Source organism: Mastigoproctus giganteus, chromosome 6 (assembly GCF_048544385.1).
Source record: "Mastigoproctus giganteus isolate SK-2022 chromosome 6, ASM4854438v1, whole genome shotgun sequence".
NCBI lineage: Eukaryota > Metazoa > Arthropoda > Arachnida > Uropygi > Thelyphonidae > Mastigoproctus > Mastigoproctus giganteus.
In genome coordinates this window covers 220119406-220138452 of record NC_143580.1, presented here as the reverse complement: position 1 = coordinate 220138452, position 19047 = coordinate 220119406, and the positions used below count along the sequence as shown (strand labels likewise).

General features: G+C 36.5%; 1 protein-coding gene across 2 annotated transcripts in view; it reads right to left on the bottom strand.

The window, feature by feature from the left end:
• Positions 1-522: 522 nt before the first annotated feature.
• The window catches only part of mRpL4 (mitochondrial ribosomal protein L4), a 43382-nt gene continuing 24857 nt past the window's right edge, over positions 523-19047 (bottom strand). For both annotated transcript variants that reach the window (XM_090375708.1, XM_090375709.1), the window contains exons 8-11: positions 16835-16885; positions 15504-15562; positions 8125-8198; positions 523-745 (exon numbers count right to left, since the gene is read on the bottom strand). In XM_090375708.1, coding sequence (XP_090231834.1) covers positions 594-745; positions 8125-8198; positions 15504-15562; positions 16835-16885 — 336 coding nt within the window. In that variant the 3' untranslated portion in view covers positions 523-593. The remainder of the gene's footprint in view (positions 746-8124; positions 8199-15503; positions 15563-16834; positions 16886-19047) is intronic.

The window sequence follows — 19047 nt, the reverse complement described above, 5'->3', positions numbered from 1 at the left end:
TGAATAATTTAACATGCCTAACTCAAATTGGCTTCAGAGACCCATTTACCCAAATAAGCCTTGTCAATGTGTTAATTTATTCTGTCATTGGGTTAGATTTAAGTTGATTTATGTTAATTCCATTTATAATTTAATTTAATGTTTATCTGCATATTTTGCAATTGATTAGCTCAACATTTAAATTTATATTTTGTTGTTTTCCTTATTAATCTATAGAAGGTTTGGCCATGGCATACGTTTTAAATTGAGTTAGTTTATTACTTTGGGTGTTCAGGATCCTATAAGAACATCTGTTGGTATTTTGTTGGATAGATCAATGATTGAAGTACAATCCTTTTTGGAGTTCACAAGTGCCGATGTTTCTTGAAAAGGTGGTACTTGTGAGTTCCATCCATCTTTGGTTATTTTTAGTAGGGAGTGGCACTCATGTTTTAAAGTAGTGCATGCTGTTTTTTTTTTTATTTTATAATAGTTTATTGCATATGCACTCTATCTCGCAATATAATGACCAGCCCAAAGGCATTTTAGGTTTGATCACTGAAGTGTATACAGTTCTTTACACATTTTATTACATTAAGATTTTACAATACAATTCACGATTTATAAAAATTATATTTGTATCTTTTGCATACATCTTGGAGATCTAAACGGTGTTGATGGAACAAGAGCCTTTCCTCTATCTTTTCTACGGCTGCAAGTGTGAGGACTAGTGTGTCGTACTTCAACATACTGTGAACGTTTAGTCCTGCAAAAACAATAACATATTTAATTTTTTCTAACTTGGCCCAATAACTTAAATTTGCTGTGCAAATAAATTCAGACCTCTACTAATAAATAAAATAAGTAACTCTTGCTTAATGTTATTAAAGGAAAAACACTTTTCTACATGTACAAGAAAGAATTATTAGAATAAGTTAAGCTTTCAGTATCATAATAAATTTGTCTAAGCATAATAAAATATTTCACACTGGTTTGGAAGATCTTTGGGGACTTAAAGATGTCAAGTATCTATAGAAAAGGCATGCAGCAGAAACAGAATATCTATGAGACAGATAATGGAAGGTTAATTAATACCTGACTGCCCTCTTGTAAATGAGGGAACAATATTCCATGGTAGAGTAGAGTTGAGATTTGTAGGTGGGTAGCTGTTTAGGAGAAATGTAATGCTGAGAGTGAAAAAAGAAAACCTGTTTGGTTTTTTTTTATGCATAGGAAACAATATTTTGTGATGTTCTTGTGCCAATAGAGATTAGAAGTCAGAGTAATCCATAATATAGATATGTGACCATGTTTAGAAATCTGAGTGTCATCAAAGATAAGCACAAGAGAAATAAGACAGGACTGAGTTTATAAGGGCCGAAGTAAAGACAGGACAGTTTTTAGTTAAGTAATTTTTCTTTGTCCCATTCGAGAAAACAGCATTCAAGGAACTGGTAGTGGATATTTTGAGAAATTGACGCTGTTTATGCAGGACCAGGTTTCTTAAACTAGGAGGTGGAATGTAGTATCCTATCTCTAGCAAAACTAAGGATAGGCTTTCTGGTCAAAGCAAGTCATTAATATACAAGGGGATAAGAATGGAAGAAAGAACTGAACTTTGGGTCACACTAGCATCTGTGGAGAAGTTAGAAGGGAGAGAGCCTTCACCTGTACTGAATGTTTGGAGAGAAAATTGGAAATCCAATTGCAAAAAACAGATGGCAAGCCATAATATGGGAGCTTATTTAGAAAACATTTATGTAAAACATGATCAGAAGCCTTAGAAATGTCAAGAGAAACTGCTAGAGTTTCACCAAATTTTTCCAAAGATGAATAACAAGGCATTTATATCACTAGTAGATTGAAACTGACAAATCCACATTGGTGATCATTGAGCAGATGCAAGGTTTCAAAATAGCTTAAAGGTTTGCAAGTGATAGATTTCTCATTTACTTTGGAAAGATTTGAAGTAAGTGGAATGGAGTGATAATCAGAAGGGCACATGGAAGACTACTGTACAAATTGGAGCAGTATGGCATTAAGGGCAACTTGCTACAATGGATAAAAGGATAATTGAGTGGGAGAAGACAAAGTGGTTATCAATAGACACTGCTCTTCATGGACTAATGTTATTAGTGGAATCCCTCAGGGTTCGGTGTTAGGCCCATTGTTGTTTTAGGTATTTATCAATGATATGATGAAGGTATATCAGCCTTAATGTTTAAGTTTACAGACGATATGAAGGTTGGCAGGGTTGTTAATGACTGTAATGATAGTACGCTACTGCAACAGGATCTGGAAAAGTTGGGCTGAGAGGTGGCAACTGAAGTTTATGAAATGTAAAGTACTGCATATGGGTAGCAGTAACCCCAGATTAACGTATCAACTGAGTGGTACTACACTCAGATAATGGAAGGGTAGTGGAGAATGAAAAGGACCTGGGGGTAATTGTGCAGTCCAATATGAAGTTTTTTGAGCAGTGCAAAAAGGCTGCAAGAGTAGCTCATGGTGTCTTGTCAATAATATACAGGAATTTTGCTAACAGGTATAAGGAGGTGATTGTCCACTTGTATAAAGCACTGGTCAGGCCACACCTCTCATACTGTATACAGGTCTGGAGGCCTCATTTTAGGAAAGATGTAGAGCTGCTGGAAAGAGTTCAGAGAAGGGCAACGAGATTGGTGAGTGGAACAAAGGGTTATTGTTACCAAGAAAGGCTTAAGTTCTGCAAATTGTAGCTTCTGGAGACTAGGCACCTGCGAGGTGATCTCATTGAGATGTATAAGGCCTTGAATGGATTGAGCAAGTTCAAAGCTAATGAGAATCTTCCTCTTGCTCAGATTACTCACCTGAGGGAGCATACATTCAAATTGAGGAAAGACAATTGTAGAATAGACGTGCAGAAGTTTGCCTTTAGCCAGCAGGTGGTTGATAGTTGGAACAAACTTCCATCTGTTGTAATGGAGGTTAGCAACTTAAATAAGTTCGAGGCAGAACTAGACAAACATTTGGAGGGAATGGATTGGTGAAATGGGAAGTTTTTTTTTTTTTTTGGCTGATGCTATATAAGCCTGCTTTCTTTGCTTTCTTGCATCGTGTGCTTCTACTAATGCTAATCTATTACCTCATCAATATCAATAACTCAAAATTGAACCAGTTCCTTTTTAGGAACTGGTTCAATTTGAGTTATTAATAATTGTTGCAAGCTTTAGTGCAGGCAAAAAATGAAGCAGAATTGGATATAAGCCAATTGTGTCATCCTACATTCTTATCTTGAACAGCCTAAGCACATTTATTAGAAACCATAGTTTAAATAAAGGATGAGATTTTCATCCCTGCAAAAATAATTTCTCTGGCATGATCTGGGCAAACATTGGGTTCAGAAGATTTAAAACAGTAATCTAACCAAGGAAAAGATGAACAGAAATCATGCAGATCATCCCATTTTGCATTCTTATAATGTCAAGCAACATGAAAGGAAGCTCCATTGGAGAAGAAACCATCAACATTGTGATCTGAAGTTTTGATTTTGATTTGGGTTTTATTGGCGCATTAGCAACTAAGGCTATAATGTGCCAAATCCAGGTCATATATAAAAAGTTAAAACATTCAGTGACCTAATTAGTTAGGCCACCATGTGTGTGATCTGAAGCGTACTTTGTGATAACCAGGGGTGGCTCTGCATAGCACTCCAATAGGCACTATGGAACTGCAGCATCCCCAACTTGTTAAATCAAGATATACAGTCAACGGAGTTATATGAAATTTTGTGAAGAACAATGCATTGCAATGAATATTTTTATCAACAGGTCCCACATGCAGTGTACTCATCCTCTATTTCCAATAATCATCTCAATAATAAAGGAATAAAAACGAAATCGTTTTCAACTTTGAAGTATAACCGTAGGCAGAACTATGCGCTACACAGCTCCACATTTTGATCACAGTGGTTCAGTCAATGCCTAGTTGGCAGGTTGCCAATACGCATTTTTTAGAGGTGACAAAACGAGGCAAAGGAACTGCCGATTTGAACTTATTAATCTATTTTCAACAAATAAAAACCGAAGAATGGATTTTATTTTTAAATAAAATTTCAAGATTATCCAAGTCTGTTAATGGTAAATGTCCAGTTAATGTTTTGTAGTATTTTTAACTTGCTTTTTATTATTACTATCTATTTGTCTTATACCAAGACAATTTAATGTAACTTTAAGAAGCAGCACCCCTGTACATCAGAGCCGCCACTGGTGATAACCACTACCATTGACTGTGTACTTTGGCGGGTTATTGGTGAGAAAAAGATTGAATATGGTAAGAATGCAATTAGGACTGTCTGATATTCTAGCAGGTAAATGAACAAGCAACGTGAAGTCATTAGTAATTGCAAAAGCCTTGGCGTCTTGGCCAGCTGGGTGTGCCTAAATAGAAAATTGGAGTTGCGAATATTAAAAAAGTAAGATTACCTCACTGTTCAGAGAGTTAACAGATAATAGAGGCATCAGATAATTTAACAGATTTTAAGCCCAGAGAAGATCAAAAGAGACTATTTCAAATTTGGAAGTCTGACAAGAGATAGAGTGGACATATGCCCAAGTACCACCTTCGAGGGAAAAGGAATCAGAGCAAATAGTTAGGGCAGTTGAATTGGTGTTTAAGGCAACTGTTAACTGTGAGTCGGTCAAAAAAAAAAAAACGTAAGTGGGTTTTGGCAGATTGTAGGTGGAAATGGGCATTGCTCAGATTAGAACTAAGGCCATGTATATTTGTGAAATGAATGAGCAACCTTTTTTGGGAAGTTTAGATCATTTCACAGATATATTTGACTATTCATAATGCAATCAATAGATAAAGTAAAAGTGAATGGAGGAAACATGAATTATTAAAATTTTTGGATATGAGCTACATAAAGCAAGAATATAATCAGCACCGCGACATGCTTCCACATATGCATTACTCTGACTCTTTCCAGGCATTAGCAGAGTAGAGGCAGCAAGATTATACACTAGCTGATCCAATGCCTCCTAAAATGTTAACAGTAGGATCAGTCTTGTGAGCAGCTAGCCTGCAAATATAGTTTTAGAGCTGTACCCTCAATGTAAGGAATACTGGATTGGATTTTGCCATGATATCTCCATAATCTCAAAATATATCACTTATACTACATAATGGAAGAGATGAGGGTTGCTCTGGAGACTAAATGTGGGTTTCATCATCTGGTGAAACCCACACAGTCTTCAGTTCTGCCTAGTATTGCCTGGTGAAAGAGGATGGGCATTCCTCCGTGTGTGGATGCCACACTGTCTTGAGTGCTTAGTATTGCCTGGTGACAGAGGGTGGGCATTCCTCCATGTGTGGATGCCACACTTCCCTGTTTACACTGGAACCAGTGTAAACAGGGAAGTGTGTACCAGGAGATGGGCATCCATCTGGTATACTGGAGATGGATGCCCATCTCCAGCATACCAAGTGCAGTGTTTTATGCCTTGCACATGGGGGGGGGAGCACTAGCAGTCCCACCAATGTAAAGAAGCAATCAGAGGGTGGGCATTCTTCTGATGAAAAACTACTAAACTTCAAAATTGTCACTTGACTTGCAAATGAGACTTGAATACCAGTTCCATCAGCATTTTAGCCTCGTACATAGCAACCCCATACCTGAAAGAATGTGACAACCTGAGAGTACCAATGGTAGTATATTGTTAATAAATTTATTGACTATTCATTTTATGATATAATAGACATTGTTTTAATATCATATATTTATTAACTGTGCACCCCAAAGGAAGTTTTCTTCCTAATAATTAGATGCAAATGTAAGATAATAACAATACTTATCAGCTACTGTGTAATCAGTTTAAAGTATATTAAACAACAAATTACAGATACTAATTCATACCATAATATAAAATAGAATAATGTTATAAAGTTGGGACTACCAAAGTTCTAATGGATAATATTACATATAAAGAATACTCGTATGCAGACTCTACAATTGTGTGACTTTTTTATATTTATATTTGGAGTACACATAACAAGCAGTCCCACCAATTATCCCATAAACTGTCCTAGGCTTCCAGCTCCATTCAAAAGAGAGCAGTTAGGTTAAATAATGACCAATCCCTGTCTAGTAAATGTTGCTTCTGCATGTCTTTTCTGTTAGATACTTCTATGGGCACTGTTCTTCCGAATTGGCTTCTAAACCCCCCCCCCCTAACAAACTAGTCTGAATATGTGCTAGTCAACATTCATTTAACAACTTCACTCTCACAGAACCAACTTTTCTTATTCCTCTAACTTCGGTTTTCTGAACAAAACTTCCCTTCACACATATTTCTTGAAAATTACAATCTACAGAAATTCAAAGCTAATGACAACAAGTATCGGCTTTCATCCGCTCAACTTTCGGCCCCAACACCCAGTACTAAGTACTATAGATTCTAATACAAGGGTGACTCCAAAACGTTTTGCAATCTATGTTTAATAATAAAAATAAATAGTACCATTAAAATGTAAGTTCTTTATTTACCCTAAATACCAAGTTTTATCAAATCCTTCAAATAGTTACTACTGCAGAGCACGATTTTGTTGACAGGGTGCCTGTTTTTTTTTTTTTTTTTTTTTTAAGACTGTGTATGCAAAAATGGAGATTAATCTTTAAAGATTACAATGCCATGATGTTCTATCATTTTAAATTGAATCTAACTGCTAAAGAATCCCATGAAAGGTTAGTAAATGCTTTAGGGGATAAGCACCATTATTTTGAACAGTTTTTAATTGGTTCAATGAATTTAAATTTGGAAAAACCAATGTGAAGATGAATCTTGCTCAGGGAGGCCATCACACCTGAAAAAATTGAGGTGGTAAGATTTTTACTGAGAAAAAAATCGAAGAATTATATATCAGCAGTTACAGATAGATGTAGGCATTGGATTAGCAGCAATTCATACCATCACCGATGATCATTTAAAGTACAGGAAGCTTGTCAGGGTGCCTCACAGCTTGAATGATGATCAAAAAAGTTGCTAGTGTCAAATGGTACCATTTTTTTTCATGATTAAAAGTTTAATGAAGGCAAATCCAAGGCTGTCGATGATACTGTTATAGGTGATAAAACTTGGATATACAATTTTGATCCAGAAACAAAGCAACAATCAACTGTTTGGTGCTATCAAACAACCCCTCTACCCAAGAAGGTTCACTGAGCAGAAGTGTTAGAAAACAATGGTTGCTTGTTTCTTCAGAAAAAGTGGATTTTTAGAAATAGTAAATCTAGAAGATTGAAAGACTCGTTTTTTTGTTTTGGTTTTTTTTTTAGGAACATTAGCAACTAAGGCCATATTGCTCCGGGATATGCGGTGGTCATTCCCTGACCTTTCCGTATTTGGTGGTGACGGGCTCGAACCCCGGTCTAATCAAGAAGCGTGTGCTATGCACTCTTACTCCTTCCCACCTGGCTACGGAGGCACCATGAAAGACTGTCAACAGTGACTGGTATACTACTAAATGTCTTCCTAGAGCATTTGAAAAAAATCATTCAAAACAGATGCAAAAAACAACTAAGAGGGATCTTGCTTCATGACAACAGGAGAGCTCACACTCCAACTCCAACATTAGACTTTTAGACACTTCTGGTGTTGAATTATTCACCCATCCACCTTATTCTCCAGACTTAACTGATCTTGTGATTTCTTTGTATTCTCAAAAGTCAAAATTCTACTCAAAAGGAAAAAAATTGGGAGGGATGAAAAAGCTTTTCAGGTCTTCATCAATGGAATAAATATGATCTCTAAATAAAACTGGTCAAACTGCTTTCATAATTGGTTTAGAAGTATAAAAACTTGTATAGATGCTAAGGGTGAATACTTGGAGAAAGTGAAAAAAATTTGAAGTATGTAACTTTAATAAAATATGATTGCAAAAACTTTTGGAGTTGCCCTTGTATTTTATAAACAAAAAAAAATTAATATATATTTTTTAAATCATTATAATACAATATGCACAAAATGAACAAAGCTATTGATGTGGATCCCTTACATTGCTACCTCAAGCAAACTAAGAATATCTTGTGAAATGCTTGAAAAGTTGGGGATCAAAAAGCTTTAATTAAAAGTACCTAATATAACTACATTCAGAACAATATCTTACCATATGTTGGCATCAGATTAATGTGGTCAATTTTATCTGTTGCTAATGTAATATTCCTGGGGGTAAAATCAGCACTAAAAAAATAGAAACATTAAATTAGAATTAGGTAACCACCAATTTCAAATAGGTAGTTGGCAAATATAATATATTAATGTATATACAGACTTAATGTATGAATCCATGCGTATCACTGGCATGTACACTGTTGCAAAGTAGTATGCAGTGGAAGAAAATAGCATTTTGTAATTTAAAAACAAAAAAAAAAAAAAATGGTGACACAAAAAAATTATTTTTAAAACAGAAGTTGAGATTAATACATGATTTACTATACATCACCAGTACTCCACAGCTGTTTCACATGTGCTGACAGCTAAACTTACAAAACAACTCTTATATTAAATAAAGAGGTGAAAACAATAGGATCATTTAATTATAAAAATAATTAACCACTGAGCAACTCAAAGTTTTGACTGCCGCAATGAATTTTGCTGTCGAAGTCACAGATCACACAACTTGCTATGGGAGTGGAAGCGAGCATTATCAACCTCTCTAAAGAAGCTGCTAATGAAATCCACTTCAAAACTGCCTCCATCCTCCGATACACATGGCCCACCCGCTCCAACCTTAACCACCGACAACACGCTGCTCTTTCCTCCATAAAAAAAGACAGCACCATCGTCGTGCTTCCTGCAAACAAGGGACGTCCACTGTCATATTAGACCAGTCAGACTAGCTAGAGAAAGCCCTCATCCTCCTACAAGATCCCAATGTCAATGAACCTGTGACACTGCCTATCAAAGTCTTGGGACGCCTGGAGTCAAGTGTTAACAAACTAGTCTATACACGGTTTAAATCAGGGAAAATAACTGCTTCAACTCAGTGGCTTCTGCATGCCATGGGTTGCCAACTTCCCCAGTTTTATGGTCTACCTAAGATTCATATGCCAGGCATTTCCCTCTGGCCCATTGTGTCCTGTTGAAATGCACCTACATGTGAGCTATCTAAGTATATTGCACGACTCCTTACACCCCTTGTGGGAAATACTGCCCATACTGTCACTAACAGTGGCAAGTTCATTCACCTTATTAAAGAGATCTCAATCTCTGACAGAGAGATCATGGTGTCATTCGATGTAGTGTCCCTGTTTACATCGATTCCAGTCCAAAAGGCCGTAAACTGCACCAAGAGCCTTCTGGAGAATGACTCAAATTTACAGAGCAGAACATCACTAGCCACAGAAGACATCTGTACTGCTCTCAACCTATGCTTATCAGGCAGTGTCATTACCTTTGGAGATTCCTTATACAAGCAGGTGCATGGTACTGCCATGGGCACTCCTGTTAGCTCCGTTGTGGCCAACATCACCATGGAGGAATTGGAAGAAAAGATATTCCTGGACCCGCCTGTATCTATTACAACATGGTGCAGATACGCCGATGACATCTTCACCGTCATACCACGTGGTTCTGAAGCAACATTACTGGAGTACCTCAATTCGTTGTCAGTGTTCATCCAGTTCACTTTAGAGTTAGAAGTGGACGGGTCCCTTCCATTCTTAGATGTCCTGGTAAAACGTGTGGGCCCACACCTGGAAACCTCGGTATACAGTAAGCCAATGTAGGGCGGGCAGTTTACCAACTACAGATCGGGTCACAGCCCTAGCCATCTCAACAGCATCGCCCGCACCCTATTCTCCCGTGCTTGGAGCCTACAGCTCAGATGAAGCTAGGCGCACCAAAATTTCCAGAGTGAAATCAGACCTGGTCAATTGTGGCTATCCAACCCACATATTAGACAAGTGCTTATTGCAAGCGCAAGAGCTCACAATCCACCCAAGACCGTCATCAATGCATGATAATATGCCTACCGGCTACATTCCCTACTATCTGGGCATGCTAGGCCAAATTTCAAAAATCCCTTGGGAATACTGCATAAAATGTGTGCAACTACCCGGTAGGAGCTTGCATTTTCTGGTTTCTAACGCGAAGGCTCCAGTTGCCCTTCTTTTGCGTAGCGGTATACTGCGTAACTTGCAAAGATTGTGGCAGCTGCTACATAAGGGAGAGTTCTAGACTGCCTTGCAGAGCACGACAGGTCAATTTTCCTTGGTGAGACTGACCAATCCGCAATCACCGAACACTTCTGGTCGACCCACCATGACCCCCAAGCGCAATTACAAAGTGATTGACCAGTCCCGACATTTTCTCCATCGCCTCCGGCTAGAGTCACTTAACATGTGCAATTCAAGAACTATGAATTGCTGCAAGGGCATGAGGCTACACCCTATCTTGGAGGCAACTATCTTGAAACGATAAATTCTGGCAGCAAATCCACACACATCCATACAACGAGCAGCAATTTAGTAGTTGAATGTTTAATCTCGTGACCATGCATGCATCCTCGTGCACACAACTCTGTGTCTGTTAAATTTTGTCTCTAATGTCTTTATATTGATAGAATTTGCTGATGAAGGGGCCCATTTAACTCTGAAAGCTTCATACCATTTGTTAAACATTTTTCACTGGGTTATACAGTATTTATGTCTTTATCCTTTAATTATATAGGTTTACAAGGTATACATATTGTATGGTTGTAAGAGGAGAATATCCTGGGAATATAATATATAAAGAAGGATGTCTTGTATATATATAATATATACAAGAAGGATGTAGAGCTGCTGGAACGAGTACAGAGAAGGGCAACAAGATTAGTGAATGGAACAAAGGGGTGCTCTTACGAAGAAAGGCTTAAGTTTTGCAAATTACAGTGTCTGGAGACTAGGCACCAGCGAGGTGATCTGATAGAGGTGTATAAAGCCTTGAATGGTTTAAGCATGCTCAATGCTGATGGGATTCTTCCTCTAGCTCAGAAAAATCACCTGAGAGGGCATAAATTCAAATTGAGGAAAGACAGATGTAGGATAGACGTGCGGAAATTTGCCTTTAGCCAGCGGGTGGTTGGTTGGTGGAACAGACTGCCATCCCTTGTGGTGGAGGTTGATAGCCTAAATAAGTTTAAGGCTCAGCTGGACAGGTATTTTGAACGAACAGAGGGGTGAAGTGGAAGTGGGTTTTTTTTTTTTTTTTTTTTTTTGGCTGATGCTGCATAAGCTTGCTTTCTTGCATCAAATGCCTCTACTAATGCTAAATGCTAATGCTAAAAATGTACACAGATGTGGAGGCATTAAAAAGTAAAAAAGGTCTATTGTTTCATAGCCTCACTATGAAACAATAGGTTCATGGTTCATACTAGTGAATGAATTTTTCAAAAGTTTCTTAGAGCTTCTTACTACAATGTTACACTTGTTCCTACAATGTAATTATCCCATTCTTATAGAATTAAAAAAAAAAAAAGTGCATCACTGATAAAAGCATTTTGTTTGTCCAATCAAGTGAAATTTAAGTTTGGAAAACAAGAAGTCTGATGGTGCCAGATGAGGAGAATAAGCTGGGTGCAGCAGCACCTTGTATCCATACTGATGCACTTAGTATTAGCGATAAAGAGGCTTTTGCTTCACCATTCAATAATTAGAAAATAATAAAATAAACAACTTATTTGATTCGTTATTGGTCTCAAGTTCTGGAATCATTTATAACAGAGAAAATTTCACCCTCATTCATTTTACTTTTCCCTCTCAGAGCCTTATGCACCTGTTAGGTCTCCTCTAAGGTGCCTAGTTATCAAATTGCTCTGTAGCCCATATATTCAAAGTTCTTCCTCATATTGAAGACATTTTTATCACACCAGGTACATTGCCTGTCTTTGGATCCTTTCAAGAGGACACTGTAAAAGAGCAGTCTTACAATTGCCTTACACAGTGGAATTTTAAAATTCTATATCCCCACAAGCAGTCATTTGATAAAACCATTGGCATGACACCACAGGCCCTCCTTTCCAGTTGTATTGTACAGCACAGAATTTTTGTGACTTCCTGAATCATAATACCCAAATTCCTTTCTCTGCTGCTTTTAACCCAATGCCTCCCAGTGTATAAGTTATTCTGGAGTTATCCCAAATATCAAACCAATCATTTTGCAGCATAAAAACACAAATGCATTAACTACACATTTTTTGATTTGTCTGTTTGCCAACAGAAGGATGAGATGAATGCTACCAAAGTATTAATGCTTGAATAGTACATGTCTTGTATACATGCTGCCAGAATATGAGATGTTCAGAATGAGGAAGACAATCTGTGTCAAAAGCTACAATTTTTATATATATATATATATTTACTCTCCAGTATTTTAATTTTATAATAATATATTTTATTTATTTATTAACTTTATTTATAAAACTTATGTAAACGGTAACTCAATATCATTCAAAGTTTTTTAAATACAGTTGGTTGGTGTTGGAAAGAAGCAATAAGTATCATGTATGACCCACAGGGTTCTTTCAGCCATTAAAACACAGTTTCCACTGTTTATTTTGACTGCCTCTGATGACTTTTGATGCTGTGCATTAACCACTCTCCCAGTCCTCAAATTTTTACAATTATAAATTTATAATTGTAAAGGGATAATTTATAATTATCCCTTTGTGAATATCATTTAAGAAAATAAGAAATTAGATCAGTCCAAATGCTGATCCTGAGGAATCCACTCTAACCTTAGACCACGGGTGGGCAACCTTTATAAATGTCGGGTCAAATAAAATATCTGTGAAGTACACTAAGGCCAAAATTTTTTTCAGCTTTCCATGATTTTTAGGATTATTAAAATGGCGTATAATGAAAAAATTGTCATAAACAGTTTTATGTTATTCACTGTGATATTTATACATACATGTACATATAATTAATTTTATTAATAAGAAAAACGAAATACAAATTCTAGATAAAATTACAAAAATACAATTATAGTAACAAAATACAAATACAATTCCAGTAACAAAAATTGCAATATTTTATTTTTATAATATTTAGAGTTTTGATACTGTTTAATTTTATCAGTATGAATCGATATTTTTGGTAGCAATGTGCAGAGTATTTTCTAAATTTACTTCAGAAATTCCATTAATTGAACAATATATATAATAAACGGCAGTCTGTTTATTATATATAATCTGGCCCATGGTCATTTTAGACCGAGGGCCAGATTATGCACATTCATGGTCTGGAGGTTGCACACCCCTGCCTTAGACCATTCTTTAATTTAAAGGTTACAACCATTAATTAAAATTTCCCTCTATGACAGAAAGCAAAGGATTGTAACTATTAATTACAACTCTTTGTCTTCTGTCATGTAGTCAACCAGTAATCCATCTAAGTTCAATATGTAAGGTTCCTAATTTCAGCTTATACATCAATATCTCCTGTTGAACTGAGTCAAATGAGTCAAAGTGAAATGAGTTCAACTGAGTCAAATGTTTTGCTAAAGTCCATATAAGCAATGTCAAAGTTATTAGCATTAGCATTAGTAGAGGCATTTGATGCAAGAAAGCAAGCTTATGCAGCATCAGCCAAAAAAAAAAAAAAAAAAAAAACCCACTTCCACTTCACCCCTCTGTTCGTTCAAAATACCTGTCCAGCTGAGCCTTAAACTTATTTAGGCTATCAACCTCCACCACAAGGGATGGAAGTCTGTTCCACCAACCAACCACCCGCTGGCTAAAGGCAAATTTCCGCACGTCTATCCTACATCTGTCTTTCCTCAATTTGAATTTATGCCCTCTCAGGTGATTTTTCTGAGCTAGAGGAAGAATCCCATCAGCATTGAGCATGCTTAAACCATTCAAGGCTTTATACACCTCTATCAGATCACCTCGCTGGTGCCTAGTCTCCAGACACTGTAATTTGCAAAACTTAAGCCTTTCTTCGTAAGAGCACCCCTTTGTTCCATTCACTAATCTTGTTGCCCTTCTCTGTACTCGTTCCAGCAGCTCTACATCCTTCTTGAAATGAGGCCTCCAGACCTGTATACAGTACTCTAGGTGTGGCCTGACCATCGCCTTATACAATGGAATAATCACCTCCTTATCCGGATAACTGCTGGAAAAATTCCTGTATATCATTGACAATACTCCATGAGCTACTCTTGCAGCCCGTCTGCACTGCTCAGAGAACTTCATATCTGCCTGCACAACCACCCCCAAGTCCCATTCATTCTCTACCACTGTCAGTGTAGTACCACAGAGTTGATACGTTGCTCTGGGGTTGCTGTTTCCCATGTGTAGTACTTTACATTTGTCAATGTTAAACTTCATTTGCCACCTCTCAGCCCATCTGCTCAACCTTTCCAGATCCTGTTGCAGCAGCATAGTGTCAGTAGTGTCCTTGACAACCCTGCCAACCTTTGTATCGTCTGCAAACTTGGACATTAAGCCCGATATACCATCATCAATATCATTTATAAATACAGAAAACAATAATGGACCCAACACTGAGCCCTGAGGGACTCCACTAATAACATCAGTCCATGATGAGCAGTGTCCATTGATTACCACTCTCTGTCTTCTCCCCCTCAACCACAGCCGACCGGGCTAGCCGAGTGGGTAAAGTACCTGCCCGGCAACCCAAAGGTCGCGGGTTCGATTCCCGCCTCGGGCTTGGATCAAAGTACTGCAAAAACCTTGGGAGGTGCAATATGGCCACAGATGCCGATGCGCCAACAACTACCAAATCAATCAATCAATCAACCCCTCAACCACCCCTTTATCCATAGCAGCAATTTGCCTCCAATGTCACACTGCTCCAATTTGTGTAGCAGTCTTCCATGTGCAACAGTATCAAAAGCCTTTCTAAGATCCAAGTATATAATATCAAAGTTATTCCCTGCATCCAGTTCTTTTGTGACTGCATCATAGTATCCAATCAAGTTGGTCAGGCAAGACCTCCCCTTAACAAAACCATGCTGTGTCTGAGCTATAACTGAAGTCTTGTCTAAATGATCCTGCAGTGCTTCTTTAACCAGTGCCTCCATTTATTTACTGTATTTAATTTGAGTTGAATGCAGGAAATACTCTTTTAAGACTTACATCATGCAGATAAAGTGGACTTCATTATTCAGAAAGTTTGAGATTAGAGACCATAATTTTTAAAGCTTTTAGATGATTTTACTTATTGGGAATTTGGATATCAGAAGCCCACATTCCGAATAAGTGAAATCATCTAAAATCTAACTGAGTGGGGGATAAATGAGAAATATTTATCAATGACCAAGTTGTAAGCACTGAAAGGAGTTATGTCAGATCTTCAGCTGATGGTTTAAAATTTATTATACAATATACTCAAAGAGGACTAAACTTTCAAATGAGTTAAATGTGATTCAGAATGTTGAATACAATTTTATCATGATAGAAAGGCTACGTGTATATGTAAATTAATATTATTATAGTGCTATTAACAGTTAACCACAAATATATTCTTATGTACTTACTTATCAACGAAAAGAACACTCGGTCCCCAGCCTCTTTCTTCTACCAATTTCTCAATAAACTTAAAAAGAAAAAATAATTACAATATGTTAATTCTAAAATGTTTGCTTTCAATGAGTTGGAGTTTTCAGTTACAGTTTTTTAAGGCTTCTAAAATGAATTAATATTCAGAGAAATATGTTAACTTACTAATTAAGTAACTTTTAGATTTATATCTTTTAAAATTATGTCCCACCTATTGTAATAAATACTCTAAAAGCAAAAAAACTGAATCAAAACTGTAGTAACAAATATCACCATTATGTCAAATTAGAGACTTATATCAAGTTTTCAGAACACTAGGGCAATGGTTTTGCAAATACTTAACATTACTGACAAGAAGCTGTTTAGTGTTGTGCATGGCAGGATTTCAACTGTGATTTTACAAATTTGGAAATTTTGCTTACACAGTTCATTCATATCACTCAAGCCATCCAAAACTGCCTATGAACTAGCACTAACACTGCCAAAGTTAATACTAGTTCAAATGCATAGAATTCTCCTAACTATAAATATAAATATCAAAACAAGAATAAATATGACTGACTGTGCCCAAAACAACTGTGAATGCCAATGATTGCATTCAACTTCAAGAAACACAATAAGCTAGACAGAATTTGCTGGTCCACAGGCCCAGCGAGTTTGGTGGCATACAAAGCTAAATTCAAGCCAAAATTAGACAATACTATGGCATTCTTTTCAATTCAAATTGTGCATACTATGCAAGAAAATTTGTGCAGTATGCATCATGCAGTATTTACAAAGAAAGAAAAAAAAAACACGCCGCATCTAGTCAGCATCCTTTCACTGTCCAACTTCAAGTTCGTTCACAGAACCAATTTCCCTTCTTATTCCTTCAACGTCCATTTTCTGGAACAACCTCCTTTCATACATATTTCTTGAAAAATTACAATCTACAGAAATTCAAGTCTAATGTCAACACAAGCATCTTCTTTCATCTTCCCAACCTTCAACCCATGCACGGTACTAAGTACTATAGGTTCTAATACCTCTTGCGCTTGGGATTTCCATAAAAAAAAAAAAAAAAGTGCAAAATATGAAAGTGAACTATGTCAATTTTCACAATATCAGCTTTTGTCCATATCACTTTATTAGGGAGAAAACCATTTTGAATACCATGCAGGCTGGTTTTAAACCTTGTTAGTGATTCAGTTTCCCAAGTTATTACTATAGATCAACCAAAGAATCTTGCTTCAGAAGTTATAGTCCTAGTTCACTATAATTTGTTGATAATACTAAATAATTCTGGATTAAAAAACAAAAATAAACAAACCTGTTCTTCATCCACTGGAATGTCCAGCGAGTCCACTATTTTCAAATCATCCTAATGGGGAAAAAAAAAAAAAAGGAAATAAATAAGTATACATATATTTCGTTAATGAGAAATTCAGTGAACAAAATAATTGATATTTGTGAGGCCAACATAACTAAGCTGTTAATGGAGGGACAAAAGTTATGGGGGTGTCTTCACAGAACGATATACTTCCTCTAATGACAGTATCCATTTTTAATATCATACAAAAGTACTCAATTTTCATATCATTAATTGCATAATGCAAAATCATGTAAAGTGGGTTTTGGATATTTGTTGACTTCCCTATATGTCATCCACTGTTTCTCTTATTCATCAGTGGTTCTCGTATCCATCATCATGCTGCCACATGTCTCATGCTTCATGTATAAAACTTCCAATTTCTCTACAGCATCAGTCTACCAAGAGCAACATATAAATATAAACTATTGGAGTAAACTAACAGACTGAATCTCAGGTATATATTTGGTGAGCGTGTTGACCACTGGAATAATGTGTTCCTGAGTGATTGAAATTGACGGGTTGGTAAGGCAGTTGGATAGGCACCCTTCTGAAGATGGGAAAGTATGATAAGATGGACACAGTTCGTATAGACAAATTTTTTTTTTGGATGCAGCAAAAGCCTGGATCCTTGCAAAGTTTATTTTTTGGTCTGTTAATGCTAATTTTTGGCAAGTCATTGAGCACTGATACCAATCAGTAGAAACTTAAGTCAGTGAGTATGCACAAATTATTGAGGAAGTTGGATACATTTAATGAAATGAGGCTGGTCTGAAAGAAGATGCATCCAAACATTATTTTCTTCATAAAGAAAAAGAAGAGCTTTCTAGGTCATAAGTCATCTAAGAATCAACTTCTTCTTCTGGGCTGTTTGGGATTTCAAGTTGAAACAACACTTGTTTACCATTATGAGAATTCCAAGGAGATTTTTAAAAACTTTAACTGCCTGTGGTTTGGAAATAATAAAAAAAAAGGTATGGCTTAGTAAGGCCTTGCTCCAAGAGTGGTTCTGCCATCATTCGTGTCTTGCAGTAAAAATTTACATCAGCAAGAATGACATCCCAGAGAAGGCACTGCAGATCAATAAAGCTCTGGATAACCTGGCCAACCTTGATGAAACAAAATGATGGAATCTAACTTCTTTTGCCCCTAATACAAATCAGTTATACAGCCCATGTGATATGATCATGATCATATTCATATTCAATTTGAATTATGATTGCATTCTAAATCAAATTTAGTGAATGTGATCGAGGCCACTGATGGAGAAATTATCACAATTTAGGGGAATTTTGGAAACACTTCAATGTCAAAAATGCAATGTACAACACTGCCTCTGACGAAGTTAGTTCATATTGTTTGAATGCTGCAAGAAGGCTTCTCCATCTGATGAAGAGAAGGAGAAGACAATGAAACTAAGAACTTCGACACCTATGAAGTTCCAACACTGGGAACCACGAAGGAGCTTTTAGACTACTACTGAATGCAGACATTTCCTTGTTGTAATGAACAGTAGTTTCCACTGATCTTTGTTGCTACAAGGAAGTCCTAATCAAAAGAAAGAAGGCTATGATGCAATCAACTCTACACTCCTTTTTCAAGAGGTAGCATGATGGCTCTAGGAATCCACAACTCCTGGATTTCAAGTTTCTCGTAAGTAGATCGAGGGTAATTCACCCAAAGGGGTAAACTGATATACACATTGTGCATTTAAATAAATAAAATTATCATTAAACTAGTTTTATTAGTGTTTACTTATCAAAAAATGAGTTTATTGCTCTGGTTTATAAATTCCATGTAATTAGTTATCATAACATCTGAGTCTATTGCTCCTTATCCAACACACTTTACATAAGAAAATATTTGATTTATTTTAGAAAGCTCAACAACAATAGAATATATCCTGTGAAAACTTGCCTTCCCCAGCTATAGTTATATGACACACCCAACAAAAATGTTTATTTTCTTTCTTTTATTCATATCTACACACCTGTACCCACTCTGTGCAACTTTCTGATTGCATGGCCTTAATTTTAACACAAGCATTATTAAAATTAAGACTCATGCAATTGATATACACATTGTGCATTTAAATAAATAAAATTATCATTAAACTAGTTTCATTAGTGTTTACTTATCGTGAGTTTATTGCTCTGGTAATAAGTACCGCTCTT